The sequence below is a fragment of the Pungitius pungitius genome, chromosome 4 (genome assembly GCF_949316345.1).
Source record: "Pungitius pungitius chromosome 4, fPunPun2.1, whole genome shotgun sequence".
NCBI classification, from domain to species: Eukaryota; Metazoa; Chordata; class Actinopteri; order Perciformes; family Gasterosteidae; genus Pungitius; species Pungitius pungitius.
In genome coordinates this window covers 25,607,109-25,618,473 of record NC_084903.1, presented here as the reverse complement: position 1 = coordinate 25,618,473, position 11,365 = coordinate 25,607,109, and the positions used below count along the sequence as shown (strand labels likewise).

The following is an 11,365-nucleotide window of genomic DNA, read 5'->3' as shown; positions in this document are numbered from 1 at the left end:
TTATAATTATATAATATAATAATTATATTATATAATAATACACTACAACTATAATTATAAAGAAAGGTATTAGTACACAGTATTGGTAGTATATTACATTATTTAGTGTTCGCATATTTAAGTATATTAGTGGTATAATTGGTATTGAACAGTTTTGGTACAATGATATTATTTGTACTGTAAATATTACATATTTTAATATAGCATAGGCCTAATTCTTAACAATTAAACTCCTGAAAGTAAAGTATTATCATTATACATACTACAGTATGATGGTAGTATTGGTATAGTATTGTACCGGGTCCTCTACCTGCAGGGTCCCGTCTCTTTAAACCGAGTCACATGTCCCCGGTGTCCCCTCCTCCTCCTCCTCCGTGTTACCGGAGTGTGTTGATGTTGTAAACCGGCGGCCGGCCTCCCTCCTCGGCCCCGCTCCCCTCGGTGTGTCGGTGTGTGTATATAAAGGTTCCGGAGGATGTGGTCCCGCTGAGCACCGGGAGGACCATGAAGCCGTTCGCTGTGATGCTGCTGCTGCTACTGGCCGCCGCGGACCTGTCCGGTACCGGCGCTCCGCCGCTCGGGGGGCCGGGACTCGGCTTCTCTCCGCCGGTCCCCGCCTCCCCCTCCGCCCCGCCGCTCCTCCTCCTCCCGCAGCCCCGGGCGGAGTACGGGGCGTCCGATGTGGCCGTGGCCCGGTCCGCCGTGGAGGAGCCGTCCGGTCCCGGAGAAGGGGAGGAGGACGGGAACCCTCATCATCACGGCGGCGGGTACCGGGTGGTCCAGTGGGAGTGGAGCTACGTGCAGACCCCCTACATCATCGCCACCTGGCTACTGGTGGCCAGTGTGGCCAAGATCTGTGAGTACTGGTCTCCTTACTGGGACCGGAACCACACCGGGACCACACCGGGAGTTCTGGATGTGAAACTGTTTGATAAATCAGTGAAAAAAAGTCTGAGTTTCAAAAAGAAGGAGACTGATGGGTACTGGCCTCCGGTACTGGTTTTAGATTCTGGTCTCTGTCACGGGTCTTTGGTACTGGTCTCCGATTCTGGTTTTGGATAGGTACTGGTCTTTGGTACTGGTCTCCGATTCTGGTTTTGGATAGGTACTGGCCTCTGGCACTGGTTTTAGATTCTGGTCTCTGTCACTGGTCTTTGGTACTGGTCTCTGATTCTGGTTTTGGATAGGTACTGGTTTTAGATTGTGGTTCCACAGCTCGGTGTGATGTCATCAATATATCAATGACGTCATAGAAACCAGCAGCACGTCCTGCATCTGAACTGATGACATCATCGTACATAGTCTGCAAACATTTGTTCTTTATAGTGAATCAACTTTAAGAGACAAAGCAGCAGGGATCCTTCTGTCTCCTCTCATGTCTCCTCTGTCCTTCTCACCTCTCAAGTTTCCTCTTTCCTTTCATGACTCCTCTCCTCTTTTCTAGTCTCTCCTATGTCCTCTTCTTCTCTCTAGTATCCTCTGTCCTCCTTGGCTCTTATGTGTCCCCCCCTATCTCTGTCTGTCCTTGTCTTTCTGTCTCTCTGTCTCAGGTTGGTTATTGTTGGGGGGACTTGGTTCACACTGAGTGTCCTTCAGGTGATTCACTTTTTTCTGGTCATGTGATCAAAGATTCCTTGAATATGTGCATATTGTTTTTTCTGCTCAGAAAAACTGGATCAATTTACAGACTTTTATTTTGAAATGTTAGTTTAGCGGCAGATGAATCCACATGTGTGTGATGAAGATTCTGATGATGAAGAAGACAATGAAGGTGGTGCTGATGATGAAGATGCTGAAGGATCATGTTTTGATGGAGCTCTGTGAGAGGAGGATGTGGTTAGAGAAACTAAATGTTCATCCTGTGTGTGTGTGTGTGTGTGTGTGTGTGTGTGTGTGTGTGTGTGTGTGTGTGGGGGGGGGGGGGGGGGGGGTTGGTAGACCGTGATGGTCACATGTCGGGGTCATGTCACTCGTCATGACAACCGTATGGAAAATCAACCTGTTATTCATCATCCATGGGATGACAGCTGATGACTCAGCCTTCTAAAAGGTGTTTGAACTCACTCTGACATCATGGCAGCCTTTCATCTCCTCACTAATACGTTAATGTGGATCCATCCGCCGCTGAAAATAGTCCTCATCGAAGTAATCACGTTAAACTACAAAGAATCAATGAAGAGAGCAATTATTTCATGTTTTAAAGATGTACGGCCTCAGCAAGGACCAATGAGACGCTTCATGTGTCTCCAACAGTTTCCTGTTTGCCCTCTTCTGTGTCCTTTCTTCATCTCCTGTCTCTTGTCTCCCATGTCTTCATTGTCTGTGTCTTATCTCTTCATCGTCTCTCCTTGTCTCCTGTCTAATCATCATCTGTCTCCCATCTTTTTATCTTATGGCTCTTGTCTCCTGTCTCTTATCTCCTGTCTCACATGTCTTCCTTGTCGGTCTCCTGTCTCCCATGTCTTCATCGTCTGTCTCTTGTCCTCCAGTGTTTCACTTCTCTCAGCGGTTCACCACGGTGGTCCCGGAGAGCTGCATGCTGATCCTGCTGGGTCTGGTTTTGGGCGGGGTGGTCCTCATAGCCAATAAGAAGCAGCTGTACCAGCTAGAGCCCGCCCTCTTCTTCCTCTTCCTGCTGCCGACCATCGTGGGCGACGCCGGCTACTTCATGCCGGCTCGCCTCTTCTTCGACAACCTGGGGGCCATCCTGACGTACGCCGTGGTGGGGACGCTGTGGAACGCCTTCTGCACCGGCTTCTGCCTGTACGCCGCCAAGCTGCTGGGGGTCATAGGTCGGTCCCGGCTGCCTCAAACGGCAGATATATGGTGTCACACCCAGTGTTTATGAGCTACGGTTCCTTTAAGATCAGGCCACGCCCACAACGCTCAAACTCTCTCCATTCGTTTGAAGACTCTTCTTCTCTCACAGAAAGATCTCATTGTTGAACAAACATCAAACATCCAAACCTCACACACATCAAAGAATAGTTTTATCGTCTCTTTGTGAATGACCTCAGAGGCCCGATGATGTAATGATGACCTCATGATGACACCTTGATGTGCGTGTGTGTGTGCGCGTGTGTGTATATGTGTGTGTGTGTCTGTGTGTGTGTGTGCGATTAGATGAGCGCGTACAGGCCAACCTGATGGACTTCCTGCTGTTCGGGGCTCTGATCTCGGCCGTGGACCCGGTGGCCGTGCTCGCCGTGTTCGAGGAGGTCCACGTGAACGACACGCTCTTCATCATCGTCTTCGGAGAGTCGCTGGTCAATGACGCTGTCACCGTGGTGAGTAACACACACAAGCACACATGTGTACACACACGCCTCGTCACGTAAGGCATGTTGCTAAGTTGCTGTGGCAACAGAGAGGCTTACAAGGAGAATATTGACCATCAGTCAACTCGGGCAGTATTATTCATGGTACCTTCAGGACTCTGTGAGCACACAGACCAGCACATGATGGTCCAAACTACCAAACCAGTCCACATGGAACCCATTGGAGAAGACATGGGGGCCTCCAGATCTCCTCAACTAGAACAGATTAAAGGTCCAGAGCAACAGAAGCACCACCTTATATCTGTGTCTCATCCTCTCGTCCCCACACTGACGGAGCTTTAAGTCACTATTTAAGATGTAGGTCCATAGAAACTGTGGTTACATGAAGAATATGGAAGTGGTTCTCCGCCTGTTCACCACCGAGACGTCTAGCTCTCATAATGAGACTCTTGTGTTTATTAGAAACCTAAGATGTTTTTAAGGAACCTGAGTCCTGGATCAACTACACCTTATTAGCGCAACACCATTTAAGATGGCCCCCGGCCGTCCACACTTTCCACACACAGTTGTTAGAGTCTGAAAGGTCCTCCGTGGTCTGTGCACGCCGACCGGAGGAAACCGCAGAAGGTCCCTTTGACCTTCCTCCTCCACCACCAGATGTTGGATGAAGAGGAGGCTTGTTACCCAGTTAGAGAAAGATGAGATTAGAGCGTTTTGAGCAGATTAACTCTTTCTAATCCTTAGCAGCACTCAAACGAGACCCAGCTAATCCCACCAACAAGTGGACCAACCCGAGAGCGGGGAAAACTCCCAGAGAGAAGAGAGGGGCGGGGCTTTGGGGTTGAATGCTGATTGGACACCGTCTGCAACTTTCTACAAGCAGACATGACATTAAACGGATGAATGGACATCACAGTTTAATATGTGACTTCGTACATGTTCCTGAGTCGTCATGACAATGGTCCTCTCAGCAACAGTTTAAAGTGTCCCTGATCTCCAGGTTTTATATAAAGTCTACATCTCCTTTGTGGAAGTGGGAGTGGACAACGTTCAGACGGCAGATTACTTCAAAGGAGTTGGTGAGGTCACACAAAGAAACACAACCAAAGCAGGTTTTACTCTTCTTTTTCGCCTCACTCCTTCTCTTTCTTCTCAGCATCCTTCCTCATCGTCAGCATCGGCGGGACTCTGGTGGGTCTGGTGTTCGCCGTCATGCTCGGCTTCATCACTCGCTTCACCAAGAAGGTTCGGATCATCGAGCCGCTCTTTGTCTTCCTGCTGGTCTACCTGGCCTACCTCACCGCCGAGCTCTTATCCCTGTCCGCAATTCTATCGTAAGTCTCGCTGACCCATCAACACCAGCAAGACCAGTACAATAAGCAGGACCAGTACCGATAGTGCAAACATATGGATCACCACAACCAGTAAACCCAGTACAACCTGCACAACCAGACAGGACTTTGTGACCAGTCTACCAGAGGGACCTCAATGACAGACTATGGCTAATGAGCTCTCATCTTTCTAATGAAGTGCAGACTGGTAACTACGGTTTGTTAGTTGGTTGCTATGGTGTACCGACTGGTTGCTAAGGGTTATTAGTTTGCCGTTGGTTATTTTCTTACTTACTTTGGGTATTTCGCAGACCGGTGTCCTCCACGTGGTTTTGCCCAAACTAGTTTCAGGCCTCTTCTCACCTGCGTCTCCATCCCCACACGTCTGTCTCTCCTCAGAATGACCTTCTGTGGTATCGGTGCCAACAAATACGTGGAGGCCAACATCTCCCAGAAGTCCCGGACCACAGTGAAGTACACGATGAAGACATTGGCCAGCATCGCAGAGACAATCATCTTCATCTTCCTGGGCATCTCAGCAGTGGACAAGTCCAAGTGGGCCTGGGACACCGGCCTGGTGTCCTGCACGCTCGTCTTCATATTTGTCTTCAGAGCCGCAGGTTTGTCACCGTTTGGCAGCTGTTTCCATAGAAACGGAACAACAAACATCTGCCTGTGATCAAGTTGGGAGGAAACTAAAGAGAACGATGTTTAAGTGAAATGTTCTGTCCAGTGTCTCCACACACATCTGGTTTCCAGGCAACCAGCATGATGGACTTTTTGTCCTTGGTGACATTTCAGCTCTAGATTTTGTGATGCTGGTCACTGATGTTTACTGTTGAAATGTCACGCTAGTGTCAGAGGATTTAACCTTTGACCTCTCACAGATTCACATTCAGATGCAATTAAAAAAAAATCCAAAGTCTTCTGATTGGGTACCGGTCACCGCCCCTTTGCTCCAGGTGTGATTGGTCAGACCTGGGTCCTGAACCGCTTCCGCCTCGTCCCGTTGGACAAGATTGACCAGGTGGTGATGTCATACGGCGGCCTGCGAGGTGCTGTGGCGTTCGCCCTGGTGGTGCTACTGGATGGCGAGCAGGTCAAGGCCAAGGACTACTTTGTCGCCACGACGATTGTGGTTGTCTTCTTCACCGTCATGTTTCAGGTAGGACGGGATCCCTGATTGAGTGTAGCACATCGGAGCTTCATTTTCATGAGGAGAACTCAACCTTCGGGGCTCTGGAAGGGAAGGGAGAGCTGCAAATATCAACATCTCAGAATTATGACTTCATCATCATCATCATCATCATCGTCTTCATCACATGTTTCTCCATCAGGGTCTGACTATTAAACCTCTCGTTGACTGGCTCAAAGTTCCTCGTTCCACCAACAGGAAGCCGACGATCAATGAGGAGATCCACGAGAGGGTAAGTGTACTACTACAAGTACTACAACTACTTCTACTTCTTCCCCTCCTTCTTCTTTTTCTTCTCCTTCTTCATCTTCTCCTATTTCTTCTTCTTCTTGTTCGTCTTGTACTGCAGATGGAAGTCACTGCCTTGTCCAAAGGCAGATTCCTACTGAGTATAATAGATTCCAACCAGAAACTCCTTCTGTGAGCTCATAGCTGCAGTGACCTTTGACCTTTGAGCGTCACAAGTCTCCTTTAGAATCAGGATTTAAACCTACAACAAGTTCTCCCAGGATGTACATTTCGGTCACTGGACGTCTCTGCTGATGTTGTTGTTGTCGTCTCAGGCCTTTGACCACACCCTGGCAGCAGTGGAGGACATAGCAGGACTTCAGGGATACCACCACTGGAGAGACAAGTGAGTCCATCATCATCATCATCATCTTTATGGAGGTCTTTACAATTTTACACAGGGGGCATCCTTTGACCTCTGACCCCCCCTCTCATGATAGACGTCATGTGATCAGAATGAACAATACGGAGTTACATCAATCAATTGTTCATTTGATGAGTATTAAACAGAATAATGAAGATATATATATTATAATATTTAATATCATCAGACACCAGTTCAGTAACTGTAACACCAACCTGTTTCCTCCGAGATGTTTATTCATTATACATACAGTATATTTATATACATATTTAAACTCACCATTTGCACTTAGTAATGTGTAAGGACACACAGTGACCAGTAGGTGGAGCTTTATTCCTTCACCACAAAGACACATGATCCATGGAGACTATCAAACATCATCATACTATGTATATTTAAAGTATGAATATGTCTCCTCTCAGGTGGGAGCAGTTTGATAAGAACTACCTGAGTAAGCTGCTGCTGAGGAAGTCTGTGTACAGGAAGAGTGAACTGTGGGAGGCTTACCAGAAGATCAACATCCGAGACGCCATCAGTGTCATCGACCAGGTGAGCATCACAGATCTGTGATGATGCTTTGGAGTGGAAGATGTACTGAAGAGTGTGTGTGTGTGTGTGTGTGTGTGTAGGGGGGGAACGTCCTGACCTCAGCCAGACTGTCCCTGCCCTCCATGGCCAGCAGAGCCTCGTTCCCCGAAGTCACCAATGTCACCAACTACCTGTGAGTCACATGACTGTCCCCATGCCTTGTTGTTGATGACATGGGGGCACTGGATGAATTTAGAAAGTAACCATGGTGATGTATTGTTTGCTCCAGGGCAGGCTAAAGATGAGTCCTTAAATAAGCTGATCTGATCCCAAACAAACGTGTTTGACAGTTGAGGGCGACATGTATAAAGTCCATAAAGACGTTTCTGAATGGGATGAAGAAGCATTTCATAACTTTCCCTGATCAGTTGCTGCTCAGCGGGTCACACGAAGTCAAGATGCGCTTTGTCACTTATCCTGAATTCCTTTATTCTACTTTTGTGCGGCAGCCCCCTGGCGGGTTGTTGTTGTTGACTCGTTGTTGTTGTTGTGTTCCAGGCGTGAGAATGGCAGCGGTGTGTGTCTGGACCTCCAAGTGATCGATAATGTGCCTGGAGCCAAAGTGGAGGAAGAGAGCGAGACGCATCACTTCCTGTCAGGGAACCTGTACAAGCCCAGGAGACGTGTAATGAACCCTCTCACCGACACACTCACATCTGCTGTGGCTTCTTTGGGGTTCAATCCCTCCCTCAGGACATTCTTTGGGTCATTGGATTTGAGTCTTTGAAGAGGTGCAGGGTTCTATGAGTAGATTCCAAGGTTCCTTAAATAAACTCCAGGGTTCCTTGAGTAGAATCCAGGGTGGAACAGTCTTTGGTGGACCCTAGTGGACCTTGAGGAGGAGGCAGGGTCCCCTTGAGGAGGCCGTAGCAGCAAAAAAACACTTTACTTTCTAAAAGTTTGAAATGGTGATTAGAAGATAAATGTGTTGTGGCTGTTGGTAGTGGGTCACGTTGTTGTTGTTGTTGTTGGGTAGTACCAGTCCCACTACAGCAGACACTTCATGCCTCTGGGGGAGAAGGAGCGCCAGGACCGAGAGGTGTTCCAGAGGAACATGAGGAGCCGCATGGAGAACTTCAAGTCCACCCGACACAAACGCCACAAGAAGGACCGCAACCTCAAGAAGGCAAGCACCACGAGTACTGCAGTACTGGGTGTACTGATACTAGCACTAGTACTAGTACTGCAGTAGTGTGAGTTGAGATAGTAGTGGTAATGCTACTGCTATTTTGCATTGTTGTACTGATCCAAGTGGTACTAATGCTACCACTAATCCACTTGTACTTCTGATAGAAGAAGTAGTACTAGTGCTAGTAGTGGTAGTAGTAGTGGTACTTCTATCACAAGTGATGTAAGAACAGTAGTACTTGTTGTGACTTTTAGTCCTCAAACTGGCTCATTAATAACCCTTCAATGGCCTTCATAGTAAAGATGATTATTCATAATTGAGCCGTTAAAAGTGTGTGGACCAGTTCTCCCAGTCGCCTACTGGTTCTGCGGGTCCTGTCCTCACAGACGGGGTCCAGCAGCAGAGGCTCTGTGGTCTGACGCTGACCTGAGGTTTGTTGTTTGTTCCTCTTCCTCAGCGCCGAGGATCTGACTCCAGAGAAGAGGGCGGAGACAAGCCACGCCGCAACGTCAGCTGGCACGACAAGAGTGAATAAACATGCATGAAACATGCAACATACATGCATCATACATGCATCATACATGCATAATACATGCATCATACATGCATAATACATGCATAATACATGCATAATACATGCATAATACATGCTAGAGAGTCGGAGGGTTCACTCCGACTCTCTAGCATGTATAAGCATCAGACCAACAGCTTCTGCTCATGTTATGAATAATACATTTAAAATGTGTGTGTGTGTGTGTGTGTGTGTGTGTGTGTGTGTGTGTGTAGACCCGGTGGTGGTTCCTGTGGAGTCCGAGGAGGACAAAGGACATTCAGACCCTGAGAAGGACGAGGACGTGGGGATCACCTTCGTAGCTCGTCAGGTGGAGACACCAACACAACGATCAGGTGAGAACACACGTTCCCTTTGAGAGAAGCACCATGGCGGCAAATCACCGTCAAATCCGATTGGATTTGAGATTTCATACGGACCGGTTTGGACCGGTTCCACTATGGTTACAGAGGGGTCGCAAGACGGACTTTTGCTCTTGAATTTTGACAGTGATTTGCCGCCATAAAGCACACCCTCACACACCTGTCTGTGTCCTCCACCAGTCCCAGCCGCCCTGGATGGCGGTCAGAGTCCCCCCCTGCCCCCCTCCTCCCCCCACCTTCCGTGGAAGGGCAGCGTGGGCTCCCCCCCCCCCTGTGTGTCCGTGGAGGCCACCAAGATCATCCCCGTGGACCTCCAGCAGGCCTGGAACCAGAGCATCTCCTCCCTGGAGAGCATCTCCTCCCCGCCGGCCCCCGCCGAGCCGCTGCACCCGCGGGTCAGTGCCCTGTCCAGAGTGGGAGGGGCCCGCCCGGCCTCCTACACGCCACCGGGCAGCACCTCCTCCATCGGAGCTCAGGTGGCCCAGGGTTCCTTCTGCTTCCTGCAGAAGAAAGAGGAGGAAGAGGAGGACGAGGTAGATGGGGGGGCTAGAGCGTTGCAGGAGATGCAGCCCCTCATGTCGCCTCTGAGGCCTCCTGGCTCCTTGCCGCCCCCCCCGCAAGGCTCCGCCCCCGGCTCTGGGAGGAGGAGGAACCCTTGCGTCTACCTGAGGAGCCTAGTGGCAGCGCCTCCAGCTGTCAGCGAGCCGCACAGTCGAGGGCCCACCCAGCTGTGACCTCTGGTCCCAGATCAGCCCCCACCAGCGGAGCGGCAGCTACACACACACACACACACACACACACACACACACAGGGCCAGCGCTAGCCATTTGGGTGCCCTAAGCACAAATGCTTGGTGGTGCCCCCCCCCAACCAACAAACCAACCAACCACCACCACCAAAGGAATAACAACCATTCAGAATGTCTTAGTTAGGTTCTCTTTATTCCCCAAATAACTTCTAAACATAAATAATTTACATAAACAAACATGAAAAGAAATAAATTATATAAAAGATAAAATTATAAATACCAAATACCACCACAATTACTAAAAACACAGATTTGGAACTGAACATTGTAAACGCAGAAAGTATTCAAGTATATAACCGTGTAAGTAATAATGTGCACATTTCTTCAGTAAGTACAAATAATAATAATAAAGTGCAAACTGCACAGTAGAATTTTACTTTACCATCTCTATAAAAGAGACCATTCTGCTATCCGATAGAACAATATTACAAACATTTTCACTACCATCAGTTGTCAAAGGCCCTACAGAGGCACACGCCTGCATTTCCTAGCTGCAAAATCAGCTCTCAGGTCACATGACAGTTTCTGAGCCACGTCCCATTGATGCTGATGACAGCCAGACCACTTAAACGTTCCTGGCGAGTACCGAATACGACCCACGGCGGTCCGTGCGGACATTATGAGGCGAGTACATGTGGGCAGCCGGCCGCCCGGTGACCGCTAGCAACGGTCCTCACGAGACAAAGTTCGGGGACCCCTGATTTAAAACATTGTCTTAGCTGAGAGCGACGCGCGAGCATCATCCCGCTGTCTCTTTTTTCCGCCCCCGACTCTTGATGCCTTTTCGAATCCGTTTCAAAGCTGTCTGTCACATTTGAGATTTGAGGCATAATGGAACAAACCACTGGGAGGTGGGGGGAGGGGGGCCGCACAGGAGGTTCCCCTTTTTCTCCACTAATTTGGTCTAGGCCTATTACTTTTTGACTTTGTATTGATTTTGCATATTAGCATGCTTTAGACATATTTTATTTGTTTTTTATACTAGTAGCCTACTGTGATGATTTTTCACGTCCCAGATTTTTTGGTGCCCCCCCAGGCACTTGGTGCCCTACGCGCAGCGCGTGATGTGCGTGTGCGGAGCGCCGGCACTGCACACACACACACACACCTGTAGCAACACACCCCTAAACACACCGTCCAATAGGAGAGCAGCTCTTACTACCCTCACCTCCATTTACCATGAAGTGGTCATGTGACTGCAGAGGTCAGAGGTCACCACCACATCTCCAGTATCACCGTGTGTCACCATGGCAACAGGTCCCAGCTTTTCAACCGTCAGTGTCACTTCCTGTCAGCTGACAAGCTGTTGGGTTGTTTTCCATATTATTCTCACGATTTGAATCATTACTGTAAAGATCAATAAGATATTGATTGTTATGATAATTTGGGTTTTTATTTCTATTGATTAGTTTCCAGATGTCAGCTCTGGTTACTCCTCCAGGTATCGCTGT

At 48.7% G+C, this 11,365-nt stretch overlaps 1 protein-coding gene across 2 annotated transcripts; it reads left to right on the top strand.

Annotated features, from left to right (window-relative positions):
* The first annotated feature begins 386 nt into the window (after positions 1–386).
* On the top strand, positions 387–9,899 carry slc9a5 (solute carrier family 9 member A5). Of its 2 annotated transcripts, XM_037486424.2 has the most exons (16): positions 387–856; positions 2,490–2,792; positions 3,124–3,287; positions 4,279–4,357; positions 4,435–4,612; positions 5,009–5,229; positions 5,572–5,774; positions 5,947–6,036; positions 6,368–6,438; positions 6,879–7,005; positions 7,086–7,177; positions 7,543–7,669; positions 8,021–8,170; positions 8,631–8,700; positions 8,960–9,079; positions 9,287–9,899. In XM_037486424.2, the coding sequence occupies exons 1-16, from the start codon at positions 505–507 to the stop codon at positions 9,838–9,840; spliced, it is 2,901 nt and encodes a 966-aa protein (XP_037342321.2). In that variant the 5' UTR covers positions 387–504; the 3' UTR covers positions 9,841–9,899. The 2 variants fall into 2 exon arrangements, with proteins under 2 accessions (XP_037342321.2, XP_037342330.2); XM_037486433.2 differs by lacking the exon at positions 2,490–2,792.
* The last annotated feature ends 1,466 nt before the right edge of the window (positions 9,900–11,365 follow it).

Bases quoted from the DNA above. Each gene is read 5' to 3' on its own strand.
- slc9a5 (XM_037486424.2), top strand. From the start codon at position 505: ATGAAGCCGTTCGCTGTGATGCTGCTGCTGCTACTGGCCGCCGCGGAC. The intron at 8,701-8,959 runs GTGAATAAACAT...GTGTGTGTGTAG, and splicing joins CGTCAGCTGGCACGACAAGA to ACCCGGTGGTGGTTCCTGTG. The intron at 9,080-9,286 runs GTGAGAACACAC...GTCCTCCACCAG, and splicing joins GACACCAACACAACGATCAG to TCCCAGCCGCCCTGGATGGC.